Source organism: Bidens hawaiensis, unplaced genomic scaffold (assembly GCF_021521415.1).
Source record: "Bidens hawaiensis isolate Kalapana, Puna unplaced genomic scaffold, B.hawaiensis_p1.1 tig00049937_1, whole genome shotgun sequence".
Taxonomy (NCBI): Eukaryota; Viridiplantae; Streptophyta; class Magnoliopsida; order Asterales; family Asteraceae; genus Bidens; species Bidens hawaiensis.
Genome location: NW_027498950.1, coordinates 13,539 through 32,779, shown reverse-complemented (window position 1 = coordinate 32,779; position 19,241 = coordinate 13,539). Strand labels below are relative to the sequence as shown.

At 40.3% G+C, this 19,241-nt stretch overlaps 3 protein-coding genes across 3 annotated transcripts; 1 reads left to right on the top strand and 2 right to left on the bottom strand.

Annotated features, from left to right (window-relative positions):
* The first annotated feature begins 941 nt into the window (after positions 1-941).
* On the top strand, positions 942-1,523 carry LOC143598315 (secreted RxLR effector protein 161-like). The gene has a single exon (XM_077076557.1). It carries the CDS (start codon positions 942-944, stop codon positions 1,521-1,523), a length of 582 nt encoding a protein of 193 aa, XP_076932672.1.
* A 13,948-nt stretch (positions 1,524-15,471) lies between these two features.
* On the bottom strand, positions 15,472-16,346 carry LOC143598314 (putative mitochondrial protein AtMg00820). Its single transcript, XM_077076556.1, has 2 exons — positions 15,836-16,346; positions 15,472-15,647 (listed from the first exon to the last, which is right to left on the bottom strand). Exons 1-2 carry the CDS (start codon positions 16,344-16,346, stop codon positions 15,472-15,474), a joined length of 687 nt encoding a protein of 228 aa, XP_076932671.1.
* A 1,837-nt stretch (positions 16,347-18,183) lies between these two features.
* LOC143598318 (uncharacterized) lies at positions 18,184-18,663 on the bottom strand. The gene has a single exon (XM_077076560.1). The coding sequence runs from the start codon at positions 18,661-18,663 to the stop codon at positions 18,184-18,186; it is 480 nt and encodes a 159-aa protein (XP_076932675.1).
* Positions 18,664-19,241: the final 578 nt, after the last annotated feature.

The following is a 19,241-nucleotide window of genomic DNA, read 5'->3' as shown; positions in this document are numbered from 1 at the left end:
TTTGGCGAGAAGTTTTGGGTAACTTCATGATGAAATCCATAGTTATCATACCCCATTTCCATATTGGGATTTCCGGTTGTTGTAATAATCCCAACGGCTTTTAGAGCCACCTGTAGGAATGAAACCAATAGGAGTAAAGTGGTTATTCAAGACTAAGTTGAATGAGAAAGGAGAAGTGGACAAGTTCAAGGCTAGACTTGTGGTGAAAGGATATGCTCAAAGAAAAGGCATAGATTATGATGAAATCTATGCTCCAGTCGCACGTTGGGACACCATTAGAAGCTCACTAGCCGTTGCTGCTCAAAAGGATTGGGTTGTATAGCAAATTGATATGAAGAGTGTGTTTCTCAATGGGGAGTTGAAAGAAAATGTTTACAATGAGCAGCCACAAGCTTTTGTTATAAAGGGAGAATAACACAAAGTTTGCAAGCTGAAGCGGATACTTTGTGGTTTGAAACAGGCCCCGAGAGCCTGGTTCAAGAGGATCGAAGGTTACTTCATTAGGGAAGGATTCACAAAGTCAATATGATCACACCATGTTCATTAAAAGAGAATCCAAAGAGTTGTCATTGTTAATCTGTATGTCGATGACTTGATATACATAGGAGATAATAAAGTCATATGTGAAGAGTTTAAGAAATCTATGATGATGGAGTTTGAATGACAAATTTGGGAAGGATTTCTTGGGTGTAGAAGTACATCAAGGAAAGGAAGTAATAAAAAAAAGTCAAATGAAATATGCCAAGGAGATATTGGAGAGCTTTGGTATGTGGGAAAGCAATGGGGTAAAAAAATCCAATAGTGCCTGGTACATCAGTCACTAAAACATGTGATAAAACAAAGAAAGTGAGAAGAATTACAAGAGTCTGGTTGGAAGTCTCATGTATTTAACAGTGACAAGACCTGACATTATGTATGCAGTATGTTTTGTTTTCATATTCATGTCAGATCCAAGAAGTGAACACCTGCTCTTGGCCAAGAGAAGCTTGAGGTATGCGAAGGAAACTTATATGTTTGGGCTAATGTACCAACGTAATAGCAATGCAAAGTTGCAAGTTTTCACCGACAATGATTATGCTCGAGACATTGAAGATCGAAAATGCACTTCTGGGTACGTATGTGTCCTAAGTAAGGCAGAAATTTTATGGAGTTCAAGGAAGCAAGGGATAGTCACATTATCTTTAACCGAAGATGAATATGTGGCAACAACAACATTTGCATGCCATACTATGTGGTTGAAAGAATTACTTGAGGAGATAAATGGAGAAGAAGTTGAAACAATAGACATAATGTGTGAAAACAGTTCGATGATTAAGCTATCAAAGAACCCGGTCCAACACAAGCGCACCAAACACATTGATGTGAGGTTTCATTACCTAAGGAACCTTGTGAATGAAGAGAAAGTACAGCTGGAGTTTTTCCTTTCAAAGGATCAGGTTGCAGATATCATTATAAAGCCTATGAAGTTGGAAGTCTTTGAGAAGATGAGGAAGATGATTGAAGTGCAGGATCTTGATGATTAAACTGAAGGGTAAACCCTACTTCAATATAAGGGAAGGATATATAATGGTTTTTTTCTAATTTTAGTTGGGTCAGTTTAGTTGGGTCAATTAAATAATGGGCATGTGCCCAAGTTTGTTAGTTTGCATGGGTTTTTCATGCAACAGAAGTCCAGTCCTTAGTCAAGTCCTTATGTGTCGTTCAAGTTTGTTAGTTTCTATTCGTCCGGGTCATTTAAGAGAATGTGATGATCATCGTGGTCACGTACTATGTCATGTTGAGTCAGTTTTCTTTTATGGTTGTAAGCTATTTAATAGCATTCGTAGTTGTTGAATGAAGTTATCCAGAAAATTTGAGTGATTCAATATCTGATATTTCCTTTACAATAAAGTCTAGGCCAGGTTCATGATTCACCAATCAATTGAGTTGAAAACACAAATTTATTGGTAAATTAATCAATTCAGTTGCTAAACTTGAAGAAAATAACTTCCCGTGCTCACTGGGTCTGCGTCGCGAAAGGCACAGAGCTTGTCCTTCACGATGCGTGATCCAAATATGGGTGCAACTGTTTATGAGTCTGTCGCGTGTCACGAAGATTCTTGAGGTAATTCTTCGAGTGTTGGGACCCAAAGGAGAAAAGGACTGGAACCCAAAGATAGTTGCGTGTTGCGAAGGCAATGAGAGGATCCATTCGCAACGCGCGATAGATTGTAACGGTAGAATTTTTTTTTGACATTTTTAATCCCTGAACTTTGATTAAATGAAAATAAAGTATAAGATAGAGTTTGAAATCATAACATAAACAATGTAAATCATAAATGAGCATAAAAAATCAATAATTTTATTAATCAACAAGGATCAGAGTTAAAAAATGAATCAGGTAAACAAATAAAAATATGACGAATGTCACATTTTACTCGGAACTCCCCGACTTCCACTTCGTCCCTTCTTATAAAAACCAACTTACCATGATTTGGCTACGCACTCATGTTTTAATTGTGTTTATTTTGATTATGACATTATCATGAATGTTAATATTATTAGTGTTACAATCAAATAAATACGGCTCTTAATGTGAGAAACGTACTGTAACATTTGTTACTTTTCAAACCCGAAAACTCGACCCATTATAAATTTTCGGTTTTGTTTCTATTTAAATTTGTATATTTCTATAATATTATTAATTAATCTCAATTTTCATTAATGTATTTTATGTGATCATTTCTATGCAATTATACATTTCACCACCCTTGTAGTATTACATACTCATTTAAAACATTCATAATCAAGATCAAATATTTATGTACATGTCCCATGCAATTTACTAGAATTATTATTTACAACTACTACGTTTATTATTTATAATAATTATTATTATTAATTTTATTATTATCATCATCTTTTCATATGTTAAGTAACTAATAAAAACTAATGAATGTTTTAATTCAATAAAATTTATTAAAATAGTTAAACCTTTTGAATACCCTATTAAACAATTTTTAATTTATGTTTTAATTATATTAAATATGATTAATTTTCATAATTTCCTTAAGACATAAAAACTCTATATTTTCAATATAAAAGGAGGACAAATCCTCCATTATTTTCGCACCTCAATTCATTCTTTTCTTAAGTTTAAGAGCACTAACAAGTAAGTTGTTCCCATTTCAAGCATTTTATAGCTTTCGTTTTGATTTTATCTTTAATGTTCATAATTGTTCATAAGTTGTTCTTCATGATCATGTTACTTTTATCATAAAAATATTACATTTTGGTTTAAGAATCATTATGATCATGGATATCTAAGATGAACACTTTGATTTTTCTAAATCTTGGATCAAGCCTAGTTATTTTGCAAGAACAAACATGAAAATATATTTATCTAAATTTTATGATTCGTTGATCATCATAACTTATAAACTTTCTTTTAAATAAGATTATTTATAAACATTTCTTTTATTTAAAATATTTTACAATAGATATAACATACTTCATATCTTTGAATTAATAATTGAGTAAATTAATTATTGTTTTTTTTATTTCAACATAACTACTATTTATTATTTTCTTTAAGAGAATTCATGCAAAACATTTAAGTTAATTAATTAATTATGTTACTTGGAAACAAATGTTTAATCATAAATTGTTATTAATATTATTATTTAATCTTATATTAATAAGTTATTATTTGTCTACAAATCATTCTTCAACTAATAAACATCAAATGATTTATATAAACTTTATTCATTTTCGTAAACTCATTAAAAATCCCCAAGTCCCATTTACCATAAGTTAATTACCTTTATAATTCCGGTAGCTAGTCCTTGATTTTTGTATCTTCGTTATTATTTATAGTTTCGTGAGATTCAATTGCTTCGTTTGTTAATTCGCTTTCGGTTATTATTTCAAGTTGTATCCAATATCAAAAGTGAGTTTCTCACACCCCCTTTTTACCATTTTCAACTATTTTGGGGGTAGCATATATATCCTATCAACAATTCAATTTCGTTTATTTATTATCTACAAACTACAATTCGTTACATGAACTTGTGTGTTTACTTGCTTACTTGCTCAAAGATTACGTGCTCATGGTTTCCTCATTAAGTATGATCATACGCCCCCCCCCATGCACTCAGGACCTCGATGTTATGAGTGGAATAGGGACCCCTGATCCAAGTACGTTGTTGTTACCAACGGAAAGGACACTTACTTGCGCTATTATCCGAGTACATTGGTGCACAATCCCAACTGGAAAGGACCTTACTTGCTCATTTACACTTGTTCATGAAATTGTAGAATTTTATGTACTTGTATCAAAACCTGTGTGAACTCACTAACTATTCATATAGTTGACCTTTATTTTATATATATGCTACATGTACCGTATGTAGAGTATGCTGCCATAACGAAGACACTAGAACTTAGGTTATATTAATAATTGGACCAGTTGTTAATTGCTCTTGTATTTCCTTTATATTTCTTGTTACAAATTTATGTACTTGATGTTTAAATTAATTAATGATAATATTGTCACTTAATAGTGTCACATGTGTTTTGGGCAATCTGTACGTCACACTCAGGCGTATTCCGCTTTAGCCGGGGTGTTACACGTGCAAATAACTCGAGTAAGTATTATTACTCTATGGTTTTTTTAAGTAGAGTAATTATTATGACCCTACTTATTTTTTTATAATGTAATTATTTTAATTCAAAACCACGAAACAATAGTAATTATTCTAGTTCAAAACCATGAAACAATAGTAATTACTCTAGTTAGTTATACGTTTAGTATGTTAATTTTATTTGTAACGGATCTCACACCAATATTAATATTACTATTATTATTTTACGTGTTTGTTGAAGAGTAAGCAATTAAAGAGTAGATAAAAACTAGAATTCTCATAGACTCTAGCATAGTTTGATATTTGGAAAAATATATTAACAACTGGGTTTTTAAAATTTATTCCTAACTCGATCTTTAAGGTACAATTGGTGTCAATACACACACTTGCTCATATTCAAAATACAAAAATATAGTCTTTTTTTTCCTAATATGGAGATTGGAGAACTTACTGATGGAATATTAAATTTAAATTCCCCCTTTCTCATTAACCTCTTGACCCTTTAAATAGGGAATACAAACATAATTATAATACAATACAATCTTGTAAATAAATAAACTTATATGCTATAATATGTGGCATATATATCTATTGTAACACCACGACCGATGGCGGATTATACATCGGGGCGCCACGTATTGTTTCATTACTCGCGACACTATTTGGGTGTCAATATTTAATAAATACATTTCCTTGCGCACGCGCAGAACACGACATAAAGTAACATAAATCATATTATAACTTAAAATATTCAAATAACATAAACTTGTCTTGTTACATTTTAAACTAGGTCCAAAAGAAAGAAAACATCCTATGTGTCCTCAAGCTTCCAGAAACAGCTACAGCGAACCTGAACATGTGTTAAAATAAAACGTCAACACTTGCGTGTCGGTGAGAAATCAAGTGTAATACATATAAATAGATAACAATATCTGCGCGCATCATGTGTATAACTGGTGTTCAACAAGGGTGTAATCAGATTGTGATCAAGCCTTAGATCATAGCTCATAGTTCAATCCGTGCTCCCAATTGAGCACAAAAACAAGAAAACTGTGCAAGTGTAAACAAAAGAGAAATCATAAACGATAGTTCTCCCGTGTTCATCTAATGGATCCATGAAAACTGCGGAATAGGCCGACAAGACGGTTAATGATCCACACATACAAATAAACAGCCAAGTCTACGTCCATAACACATGGGGTTTTGCGCGACGAAAGTTTATAAACAAGTTTAAGACTCAAGTTTGTACGAACACATGAACATCCCAAAACATTAAAAATAAAAAGGGATTAGGTACGAGATTACTCACCTGAAAAAGGTATGTTGAAAGATAATGCAAGAAACAAGCACAAGTTAACCTATAAATAAAAGTTTATTGGTTTAATGATTTGTTTTATGCCTTGAATATATGTTAGCATAGTAATATGTATCTTTAACAAATTATTATATATTATATATTACCGGAAATCTGGGCAGGACAAGGGAAAAGACGAAGGCAGAGAGAGGAGGCGGCTGAGGAACAACGGCAGAGGGCAAGGAGAAGAGAGCGGAGAAGAGTTTAAGTATTTGTGTGTGTAGTGTTAAATAACAAGAAAATAGTATTATATATAGGGAAACCCTAGGGAACACAATCCCTAAAAAGGAGGAAAAGATCTTCACAAATCAGACAAAAGATATTAAAAAGCACAAGAAAACAAAAGCAAAAGATACCAAAAGATATGGCAGCCGGGGAACAGGAAAAAGGGCTGACAGGTTACAGAATAAAGCATGGGAGGAGTCAGATAAAGGTACTGGTCAAGGCATGCAAAAGAAGATTTCAAAAGATTATATCAGTCACTTTTTCTGCCAACCAATGGGGTTGGTGCGCATGCTGCGCCGAAAGTGACTATTCAGACAGAAGATAAGATATCACAAAAGAATACAGGCTGACCTAAACAAAAGAAAAGACTTAAGGTCTAGCGCGAGAAGACTCAAGCGCACGCGCGAGGGCGAAGGCAGACAGAGAACAATTCTTAGCGCGCCGCGGGAAGAACTACAAATCCTTAGCGCGTCGCGGGAAGAACTATCATTCTTAGCGCGCCGCGGGAAGAACTACAAATCCTTAGCGCGTCGCGGGAAGAACTACCATTCTTAGCGCGTTGTGAGAAGAACTACAATTCTTAGCGCGTCGCGGGAAGAACTACCGTTCTTAGCGCGCTGCGAGAAGAACTATAATTCTTAGCGCGCTGCGAGAACAGTTCGCCTCGCGTATCGCAGGAACAACTGGTCTTCACGCAGGCTTCCTTGTAAAGAGTCTGGCGCGTGGAGCTGCGCAGACATCCTTAGGCGGGATGAACCAAAGGACAAGCAAAGAGTCAAGAGAAAAAGGGAGTTCAGACTCAAGGGTTAAGCAAAGGGGCGGGACGGCGACAAGAGAGAGAAAGAGGAAGGCGGGACGGCGACAAGGGAGAAAAGAGGCGGGACAGCGACAAGAAAGAGAAAGAGGCGGGACGGCGACAAGAGAGGGACGGGTCGGCGGAAAAGAAATTATTATTATCAGTAAGTAATATAAAATATATATATATAATTTATTAAATGTTAATTTTTACAAAGATTAATAAACAAATTTAAAATCATAAAAAGAAAGAATCGGATCAGAAAACGGGTACCTGGGTCGGGTCGGATCGGGCAGATGTCACAGTCTCCCCTACTTTAAGAAATTTCGTCCCGAAATTTATCTCGAAGTAGGTTGCGCAGAGAAAAGGTGCGGGTACTTGATCTTCATCTGATCTTCCCTTTCCCAAGTGAACTCGGCTCCGCGCTTGGACTGCCAACGAACTTTAACAATAGGGATGCGACTGCGCTTGGTTTGCTTTACCTCGCGATCCATAATCTCAACAGGCTTCTCAACGAAATGCATAGACTCATCAACTTGAACTTCATCAAGTGGTATGTGAAGGTTCTCGTCAGCTAAACATTTCTTGAGATTGGATACATGGAAAGTTGGATGCACATTACTGAGCGCGGGCGGCAGGTCAAGCTTGTAGGCAACTTTTCCCACCCTCGCGAGAATCTTGAATGGTCCAACATAACGAGGTGCAAGCTTACCTTTCTTCCCAAAGCGGACAACACCCTTCCAGGGCGATACTTTGAGGAGAACAAGATCACCAACTAGAAATTCGAGAGGCTTCCGCTTGCGATCTGCGTAACTCTTCTGTCGGCTTCGGGCAGTCAGCAGATGATCACGGATCTTGGCGATTTTATCGGTTGTCTCTTGAATTAGTTCGGGTCCTGTGATTTGAACTTCACCCACTTTGTTCCAACAAATCGGGGAACGGCACTTTCGACCGTAAAGTGCTTCAAATGGGCCCATACCGATGCTGGAATGATAGCTGTTATTATAAGAGAACTCGATCAGAGGTAGGTGTGAATCCCAATTACCTCCAAAATCAAGAACACAAGATCGAAGCATATCCTCAAGGGTTTGGATGGTTCGCTCAGACTGTCCGTCAGTCTGAGGATGATATGCAGTACTCATGTCCAAACGAGTTCCTAACGCAGATTGGAGAGATTTCCAAAAGCGAGATATAAAACGGCCATCGCGTTCGGATATGATGCTCAAAGGAGTACCATGACGGCAGACAATTTCCTTGACATAAAGATGCGCAAGTTGTTCAACACGGTAGGTTTCACGAATGGGCAGAAAGTGAGCAGACTTGGTCAATCGATCCACTATTACCCAAATGCTATCATGTTTGCTTGCGGTCAAGGGTAACTTGGTGATAAAGTCCATTGCTATACTTTCCCATTTCCACGTAGGAATTTCAGGTTGTTCGAGCAAACCAGATGGGCGTTGATGTTCAGCTTTTACCTTAGAACAAGTTAGGCATTTAGCTACGAACACAGCAATATCCTTTTCCATACCAGGCCACCAATAAGAAAGGCGCAAATCTTTGTACATTTTGTCAGCACCAGAATGAACAGAATACCGAGATTTGTGCGCTTCACTTAGTAGGACAGTGCGAAGATTCTCATCATTGGGGATCCAGATGCGATTGAGATAACAGAGAATTCCATTCAGATTAGGGACAAAATGCGCTTCCGCGCCACACGCTAACTCGGCGCGAAGATTGCCATTGCTGATCGATGCGCGCTGCGCGTCGCGAATGCGCGATTCAAGATCGTTTTGGATCGGCGCAAAGCGAAGCTGCGTGCGCGGCAAGATATAGTTAAGTTGGCTGGGTTTTCGGCTGAGCGCATCGGCTACCACATTAGCCTTTCCAGGGTGATAACGGATATCACAATCGTAATCGCTGATGAGTTCGTTCCATCGGCGTTGTCTCATGTTAAGTTCCTTTTGATCAAAAATGTGTTGAAGGCTTTTATGGTCGGTGTAGATGATGCACTTAGTCCCATAGAGGTAGTGTCTCCAGATTTTTAAGGCAAATACAACTGCACCAAGTTCGAGGTCGTGAGTCGTATAATTCTTTTCATGAATTTTAAGTTGCCTTGACGCGTAAGCGATAACCTTGCCTCGTTGCATAAGTACACAACCGAGACCTTGGTTGGAGGCATCACAATACACGACAAAATCATCATTACCCTCAGGTAACGCTAGAACAGGAGCTTCACACAACAATTGCTTGAGCGTTTGAAAAGCTTCTTCTTGCTTAGAGCCCCAAAGATACGGTTTGCCTTTGTGCGTTAAAGCGGTTAAAGGCAAAGCGATCTTTGAGAAGTTCGCAATAAATCGCCGGTAGTAACCAGCTAAGCCCAAAAAGGAACGGATTTCGGTAGGAGTGGATGGCGTAATCCAGTTCTTGATTGCTTCAATCTTGGATGGGTCGATATGAATACCCATCTTGTTTACAACATGACCAAGAAACTGTACTTCATCCGACCAGAATTCACACTTGGAGAGTTTGGCATAGAGTTGCTCGGTTCGAAGCTTTTGCAACACCAACCGAAGATGTTGCTCATGCTCGGCCCTTGGTTTTGGAATATACCAGAACGTCATCGATAAACACGATCACGAATCGGTCCAAGAAAGGCCTACACACCCGGTTCATTAGATCCATGAAAACAGCGGGTGCGTTGGTTAAACCGAAGGGCATGACCAAGAATTCAAAATGACCGTAGCGGGTTCGAAAGGCAGTCTTGGGAATATCCTCTTCGCGGATACGCAACTGGTGATAGCCAAAACGGAGATCGATTTTGGAGAAACAAGAGGCACCTTGGAGTTGATCAAAGAGGTCGTCAATACGCGGTAAGGGATACCGGTTCTTAATGGTGAGCTTGTTCAGCTCGCGGTAATCAATACACATGCGAAACGTACCATCTTTCTTTTTAACGAACAACACCGGAGCACCCCAGGGCGAAGAGCTAGGGCGAATGAATCCTTTATCGGTCAACTCTTGAAGTTGACTTGCTAATTCTTGCATTTCAGCGGGCGCAAGACGATAAGGAGATTTGGCTACGGGGGAAGCACCAGGGACCAGATCAATACGAAACTCGACTTCCCGAGCAGGAGGTAAACCAGAAAGATCATCGGGAAAGACATCAGGAAAGTCACGCACGATGGGGATTTCAGAAAGTTTCTTCTTTCCTTCATCGGGTTTGACCACATGGGCTAAGAATGCAACACATTTCTTTCGCAAAAGTCTTCGGGCTTCAGAGCATGACATAAGTTTAAGACCGTTAGATGGTTTCTCGCCGTAGATATGCAGATCACCATTCTCTCGAGGAATGCGAATCATCTTTTTGGCGCAAATAACTTCGGCGCGATTTTGCGAGAGCCAGTCCATTCCAATAATCACATCAAAACTTCCAAGCGGCATAGGAATGAGGTCGATTAGAAAATCGTTTTCGTTAAGGTTAAGCGTGCAATCTTTGATCACGAAGTTTATTAAAATAGTTTCACCATTAGCCAATTCAACTGAAAAGTTTTCGTTTAAGTTTACTCGCGGTCGCGCGAGTTTTTGTTCAAATGCGCGAGAAATAAAACTTCTATCGGCGCCAGTATCAAAAAGTATAGATGCATATTGTCCGTTAAGTAAAAATGTACCATTAACCACGTCATTATTCGCTTGCGCTTGGTGCGCGGTTATATTAAAAGCTCGTCCGCGCGTCACTTGGTTTGAAATTTGGTTAACTGGGTTCGCTTGCGTAATCTGAACTTGTAGTCTCGGGCACGCGTTCCGGAAATGACTGGGATCACCGCAGTTATAGCACGACCTGGGTCGTGGATTAGGGTATGTTGGTTGTGGGTTCTGTAGGTAGGTTGGTGGTGTTTGCGCGATTGGGTTGGAGGGAAGGACTCTACAGTTTTCCGCATTGTGACCAGTGCGGCCACATCGGTGACAAAGTCGACACGGGACTTGAGGTGGGTGGTGAAGTCTACAGGTTGGGCAAAAGGGTTGGTTTCCTGTGTAGGTTTTCTTGGTTGACGGGGCAGGGAGTGCGGAATTGGTTAAGGCATAGTTGTGGACTACAGGAGGTGTTGGGTAGGTCGACAGTGGGTTAGGAGCGTGTACTGGAGGTTGGTAGGCGGGTTGCTGGACAATGGGCGGGCTGGTAAGCGCATAGGCTTTGCGCCTGCGCTTGAGGTTGTTACGGTTTGAGGGTTCTGGCTTGGTTTCTGTTGGTTCTGGGACAGTCTTGGTGGGTTTGGTCTTTTCTGCTCCCCGCAGGAACAGGGTTCCTGCCCTGACATGGTTGTCGCTGAGCACACCGGCCAACTCGATGGCGTCAGAGAGGGTTGCTGGGTTCCTGGCCCATACAGAATCTTGAATTTCCATGGGGAGACCCCCAAGAAACTTCTCGATGGCTCGGCGGGAAGGGGTAACTGGGTGTGGGACAAGCAAACTAAGCTCGTGGAAGCGCGTCGCGTACTCGCGCGCTTCACCACTGTACTGCTTCAAGTTCCAGAATTCCTCCTCAAGGCCCTTTATTTCGTTGGGAGGGCAGAATTCTCTAGTCAAGAGTTCCTTGAATTCCTCCCAAAGCATGCTAGAAGCAGCCTCTGCGCCACGCGCATGAGCTACTCCATTCCACCAAGTAAGCGCCCTTGATTCTAGGACACTTGAGGCGTATAAGGTTCGTCGGTCTGGAGGGCATTGGGTATGGAGGAAGGTGTTCTCAATTTTCTCAAGCCATTGGAGCATCACGGTGGCTCCTTCAAGTCCGGTGAATTTCGGAGGGTTACCCGCATTGAAGGATTTAATATTGTATCCGGAGGGGTTGGGATTATTTTGGTTTAAGGCTTGGGCTATCGCGGCGGCCATTTCCTGGGAACGTTGCTGCCTACGTCTGCGCGCTGCTTCTCTCCTCTGAAATCGGCGAGATAGCGGAGGCATTCTATAAAAGTTTTAATTTTTGTTAATATCTTGGTATGAGAAATCGTTTTAGCGCAAGTTATATCGTCGTAAAGCTTGTCTCGCGAAGTTAAATGCTATCAAATTTTGAAGTAAAATATGAATTTAAATGCAAACTTAATACAGGTAAAGAATTCGAATTGAAAATCGACAATTCATGTATCACCATGACTTTTCGAATTCTCAATTTAAAATATCGAGTAAACAAGCATTGAAGGTTGACCATTCATGTATCACCATGACTTTTCAAATCTTCAATTGAAAATATCGAGTAAATGAATATTGGAGATTGACAATTCATGTATCACCATGACTTTTCAAATCTTCAATTTAAAACAAAAAGTTAAGGGTAATTGAAAATCAACTATTCATGTATCACCATGACTTTTCGGATTTTCAATCCCCACAACAAACGAATATGTAAGTAAAGAAACGAATGGAAATTTAACAATAAAAATCGAAAAATCGCGAAATAAACATGAAATCATGTGCTGCGTATGCGCAAGCATATTTTATAAATATCGAGTAATTAACAATTAGCGCGCAAACATGAGATATTTCTCATGCGCGAGAAGGGACTCTTAGGTATTCTAGGTCGTTACGTCTAACCACCTATCCTAAAGTCACGGAGCTCTGATACCAATCTGTAACACCCCGACCGATGGCGGATTATACATCGGGGCGCCACGTATTGTTTCATTACTCGCGACACTATTTGGGTGTCAATATTTAATAAATACATTTCCTTGCGCACGCGCAGAACACGACATAAAGTAACATAAATCATATTATAACTTAAAATATTCAAATAACATAAACTTGTCTTGTTACATTTTAAACTATGTCCAAAAGAAAGAAAACATCCTATGTGTCCTCAAGCTTCCAGAAACAGCTACAGCGAACCTGAACATGTGTTAAAATAAAACGTCAACACTTGCGTGTCGGTGAGAAATCAAGTGTAATACATATAAATAGATAACAATATCTGCGCGCATCATGTGTATAACTGGTGTTCAACAAGGGTGTAATCAGATTGTGATCAAGCCTTAGATCATAGCTCATAGTTCAATCCGTGCTCCCAATTGAGCACAAAAACAAGAAAACTGTGCAAGTGTAAACAAAAAAGAAATCATAAACGATAGTTCTCCCGTGTTCATCTAATGGATCCATGAAAACTGCGGAATAGGCCGACAAGACGGTTAATGATCCACACATACAAATAAACAGCCAAGTCTACGTCCATAACACATGGGGTTTTGCGCGACGAAAGTTTATAAACAAGTTTAAGACTCAAGTTTGTACGAACACATGAACATCCCAAAACATTAAAAATAAAAAGGGATTAGGTACGAGATTACTCACCTGAAAAAGGTATGTTGAAAGATAATGCAAGAAACAAGCACAAGTTAACCTATAAATAAAAGTTTATTGGTTTAATGATTTGTTTTATGCCTTGAATATATGTTAGCATAGTAATATATATCTTTAACAAATTATTATATATTATATATTACCGGAAATCTGGGCAGGACAAAGGGAAAAGACGAAGGCAGAGAGAGGAGGCGGCTGAGGAACAACGGCAGAGGGCAAGGAGAAGAGAGCAGAGAAGAGTTTAAGTATTTGTGTGTGTAGTGTTAAATAACAAGAAAATAGTATTATATATAGGGAAACCCTAGGGAACACAATCCCTAAAAAGGAGGAAAAGATCTTCACAAATCAGACAAAAGATATTAAAAAGCACAAGAAAACAAAAGCAAAAGATACCAAAAGATATGGCAGCCGGGGAACAGGAAAAAGGGCTGACAGGTTACAGAATAAAGCATGGGAGGAGTCAGATAAAGGTACTGGTCAAGGCATGCAAAAGAAGATTTCAAAAGATTATGTCAGTCACTTTTTCTGCCAACCAATGGGGTTGGTGCGCATGCTGCGCCGAAAGTGACTATTCAGACAGAAGATAAGATATCACAAAAGAATACAGGCTGACCTAAACAGAAGAAAAGACTTAAGGTCTAGCGCGAGAAGACTCGAGCGCACGCGCGAGGGCGAAGGCAGACAGAGAACAATTCTTAGCGCGCCGCGGGAAGAACTACAAATCCTTAGCGCGTCGCGGGAAGAACTATCATTCTTAGCGCGCCGCGGGAAGAACTACAAATCCTTAGCGCGTCGCGGGAAGAACTACCATTCTTAGCGCGTTGTGAGAAGAACTACAATTCTTAGCGCGTCGCGGGAAGAACTACCGTTCTTAGCGCGCTGCGAGAAGAACTATAATTCTTAGCGCGCTGCGAGAACAGTTCGCCTCGCGTATCGCAGGAACAACTGGTCTTCACGCAGGCTTCCTTGTAAAGAGTCTGGCGCGTGGGGCTGCGCAGACATCCTTAGGCGGGAAGAACCAAAGGACAAGCAAAGAGTCAAGAGAAAAAGGGAGTTCAGACTCAAGGGTTAAGCAAAGGGGCGGGACGGCGACAAGAGAGAGAAAGAGGAAGGCGGGACGGCGACAAGGGAGAAAAGAGGCGGGACAGCGACAAGAAAGAGAAAGAGGCGGGACGGCGACAAGAGAGGGACGGGTCGGCGGAAAAGAAATTATTATTATCAGTAAGTAATATAAAATATATATATATATATATAATTTATTAAATGTTAATTTTTACAAAGATTAATAAACAAATTTAAAATCATAAAAAGAAAGAATCGGATCAGAAAACGGGTACCTGGGTCGGGTCGGATCGGGCAGTTGTCACATCTATCGACTAATACTCCCCTTCAATTTGAGCGGTAGTGTGACGAACGGTTAAACTGTCACGAAAGGATTCAAAAAGCTGACGAGATAATCCCTTGGTGAAAGTGTCGGCATATTGAAAAGCATAAGGCACATGAAGAACACGGACATGCCCACTTAGAACCTTTTCCTATACAAAATGGATATCGATTTTAATGTGCTTGGTACGATGATGTTGAACCAGATTATGAGATAAGTATACCGCTGAGATGTTATCACAATAAACAATAGTGGCCTTTGACATGGAGTATGTAGTTCAAGTAGTAGGTTACGAAGCCACGTGCAACCGCATTGGCAACCTCACGGTATTCGGCCCCCGCACTAGACCGAAATATAGTCGGTTGACTTTTAGAAGACCAAGAAAACATATTATCTCCTAGAAATATACAATAACCCAAGGTAGACCGTCGGGAGTCGGGACAACCTCCCTAGTCGGCATCGAAGTAAGCTTGTAGGTTGTTTACTTTCGATGGTGTAATTAGAATGCCATAATCAATGGACCCGCTAATGTACCGTACGATTCTTCTCATGAAAAGTAAATGGGTGTCCCTAGGGGCATGCATGAAGAGACAAACCTGTTGAACAGCGTATGTAATGTCCGAACGAGTAAACGTGAGATACTGTAGGGCCCCGGCTTGAGCTCGGTATTCTGATCCATCGGGAAAAAGATCCTTGTTTGTGGCGCTTAGTTTAGCCGCAGTGTCGACGGGAGTTGCACATATCATGAGGTTAAACCGGCACGTGCAATAATATCTTTCACATAAGCCGCCTGGGATAAGAAGAGACCATTAGTGTCCCGGGTGACGGCAATACCTAGAAAATGATGAAGCAAACCAAGATCACTCATCGCAAATTCCCGGGATAATGTTTGAATTATCGTACGAAGTAACTTGGAGTCTGAAGCCGTAAGAATAATTTCATCCACATATAGTAATAAATAAACTAATTTTCCCCCATGGGAGTAGACAAATAGCGGTTATCACTAGTACTACTACGAAACCCATGCGCTATGATGTACCTGGAGAACCGATTATACCATGCACGTGGAGCTTGTTTAAGTCCGTATAGAGCTCATTTCAACTTACAAACATGTCCGGGTGCATGACGGTCAACGAAACTTGGAGGTTGGTGCATGTAACTATTTCTTCTAATTTCCCATGAAGAAATGCCTTTTTTAACATCTAATTGGTTGATCGGCCAATTACGCGAAACAGCTAGACTGAGTACTGTGCGGATGGTGGCCGGTTTGACAACCGGACTAAAAGTGTCATCACAGTCAACGCCAACGGTTTGGGACTTTCCATTAACGATAAAATGTGCTTTATACCAATCCAAGGAGATGTCATATTTAAACTTATGATGAAAAAGCCACATGCATTGAATGACCGGGTGATCAATGGGACGTGGAACCAAGTCCCACGTATTATTTTTCTGTAAAGCTGTAAATTCATCGTGTATGGCAGCTCGCCAATGAGAATCCGACCAGGCTAAAGCATAGGTTTTTGGTAGCGGTGATAAGGTGGGAGGGGTGGTTGTGGTGTGGAGGTTTAAGCGGTTGATGGGTTTGGTGATGCCACTACGAGCGAGGGTGACCATCGGATGTATAGGAATAATATGAGCAATGGGTGATTCTTGGTGGGTTCTGTTGGAAGAGAATGAGTGATGGTAGAACTAACAAAAGGTAGTGGGTTGTGGGTTTGATGGTGTGGTGTAACCGAAGGTGACATATGGTGCGGGCTGGTTTGTTGTTGATTGGATGGAGTGGATGATGGGTTAAGTATGTTAGATGGGTCATGAGGATAGGTGATGGGTTAATCATCAAGAAAGGAATAAGATAACATTTAGGGTTGTTCTCGATACGAGAATGTAAGTTCATCAAAGACAACGTGTCGTGAAATGATGACTTTGTCGTTTAATGGATTGTAACATCAATACCCGCGAAACTCTATTGGGTATCCCAAAAAAATGCAACGAATCGAATGATTACATAATTTGTGTTGTTGGGTTGAGGCGGTATTTGGGAAACACGCGCACCCAAATACATGCAAATGACCATAGGTTGGGTGTCGTTGATAGAGGGTGAAGTGAGGGGTTGACAAGAAAAGGCGTTTGGTTAGTAAAATATTGTGAAGGTAGGTGGCGGTGTGTAGTGCTTCAACCCAAAAAAAAGCGGGTAGATTATTGTGGGTTAAAAGGGTATGTATGATGTCGTTTAGTCGTCGAATCATATGTTCGGAGCGACCGTTTTGTTGTGATGTTTGGGGACATGATAAACGAAATACAAGGCCATGATTGTGAGCAAAAGTTTTAAAGCTTTTGTTATCGAATTCTCCCTCGAGGTCACATTGAAATATTTTAATTTTAAGATTAAACTGGGTATAGACAAATTGGTAGAATTTAGAAAATGTGGGAAAGGTTTCAGATTTGTATTTTAATGGGTATATCCAAACAAAGTGTGTATAATTATCAATGAGGACCATATGGTATTTATATCCGGATTTACTTACCACCTGTGACGTCCATAAATCACAATGAATTGTATCAAAAGGTGAATAGGTAATAGATTGAGAATCATAAAATGGTAAACGTGTATGTTTTGAAAGTTGACAAGAATTGCAAATATGAGAACCCGTAGATCTATTACAATAAATGGAAAAATGAGAACGTAATAAATTTAAGATAGTATCCCCTAGATGGCCAAGCCGACGATGCCATTGATCCGATGTGTTGTGACAAAAGCAGATGAGTTCGCCGGTTGAGTGAATGGATAGAGATCGCCCGTGCTATCGTGGCAAGAAAGATGGGACCCAGTCTTGTAATCCTTCATAGTGAAACCATAAGGATCAAATTCAATAGATGTTTGGTTATCAATATTAAATTTACGAACAGAAAGTAAATTTTTAATAATGTGTGGAGCGTAAAGAACGTTACTTAAGTGATAGGTTCAGTTTGGAACAGGTAAAGTAGTATGGCCGAATCCTTGAATTGGGATTGAGTTGCCATTACCGACGAAAATAGACTAAAATGGAACAGATGAAATATGATGATTTATTTAACCTGGGTCCAAAGTGAGGTGTGCGGTGGCACCGGTATCCATGTTCCGCGGGTCTTGACCATTGAGATTCACTTGTTGCATAGTTTGGGCGAGGTCAGAGAGATTGTAATCCGTGCACCCGGCAAACGATGACGGACCCGGGGCAGATGAAGTTGTGGACTGGGCTTGGGAAGGTGGTTACGATGGAGGAAATTGAGCCTGTCTCCCATACTCGTTCTACTGGACTATCCAAGGAGGTGGTAGCTGTTGGCCTATGTAAGGCAGGTAAGTTGGGTAAGGATTGGGTGGCAGGTTCCAAGTGGTGGGCCCTAGATTGATAGGCCAAGACTGATATTGTTGTGGTTTTGGATGCCCACGACCACCTGAGTAGCCTCCGGATTACTTTCGCAGTCCACGGTTATAGCCGCCACCGCCTCTGTTTCGTCCTTGATAACCCCTACCACCTCCGCGGTTTTGTGAAAAACCACGACCTTGAGTAGTTACTGCAAGAACCGTATTAGGGTTTCCTTGATGAGTTTGGTTTTTGATACGCATCTCCTCGTGGTTAAGCATGGTGCGGGCGTCATCCCATAATGGTGCAAGTTGGTTAATGAGCGCACCGGCAACCGCATATTCTGGTGGTAAACCTTGAACTAATTGTGTCACCAAACTTGAGTCAAGAACTGGCTTCCCAACATCGCCTAATTGATTGGCGAGTTCCTTGAGTTTTTGACAATAGTCGTCTAACGATGTGCATGCAGTGAGGGTTAAGTTGGAAAATTGTTGGTTGAGTTGTCCGGCTCGAGCAGTTTTGTTATCGAGGAAAATATTCTCGAGCTTCATCCATATGTTGCGAGCGGTGGTGTTGCTTTCAATCATCCGATTCAAGAAAGTATCATTAACGGTGACGTATATCTATTGGAGGACCAATGCATCTATTTCTTTCCAAGTGCAGTAGCCTTCGGAGTCCGCAGCGGGTGGTTCGATACCATCAATATGGTCTAGGACCTTATAGGCGGTTGCATGGAGGGTAAATAATTTTGTCCACGCCGAGTAGGTGATGGTGGATCCATCTAGGGTTCGGATTTTGGTGTTGATGTTTATGACAGAGTATGCCGGGTGAAGTGCCATAGCTTTGGTATCGTTGGAGGAAGACGAAGCTTCTTTATTAGGGCCGTCTCTGAGAATGATAAAAGACGTAGGGTTCAGATAGCATGTCTCCAGGAGACTAAGTGGAAAGGGCATAGAGGGGCTGAGTGTAATGGGTATAAGTTGTGGTACTCGGTGTCTGATGGAGCTAGGAATGGAGTGGGGTTTCTAGTGGCTAAGGAACTACACACTAGTGTGGTGGAGGTGATAAGACATAATGACAGGATTATGGTATTGAGATTAGTACTAGGAGAAGAAGTAGTGACAGTAGGCTGCGCCTACGCGCCTCATGTAGACTTAGGGGATCT

What these genes read in the sequence shown, in the direction of transcription:
- LOC143598314 (XM_077076556.1), bottom strand. Translation starts at nt 16,346, where the DNA reads ATGGTCACCCTCGCTCGTAGTGGCATCACCAAACCCATCAACCGCTTA. An exon ending in TCATGCACCCGGACATGTTT is followed by an intron (nt 15,648 to 15,835) that starts GTAAGTTGAAAT and finishes TTACGGCTTCAG; the next exon opens with ACTCCAAGTTACTTCGTACG.
- LOC143598318 (XM_077076560.1), bottom strand. Translation starts at nt 18,663, where the DNA reads ATGATTGAAAGCAACACCACCGCTCGCAACATATGGATGAAGCTCGAG.
- LOC143598315 (XM_077076557.1), top strand. Translation starts at nt 942, where the DNA reads ATGTCAGATCCAAGAAGTGAACACCTGCTCTTGGCCAAGAGAAGCTTG.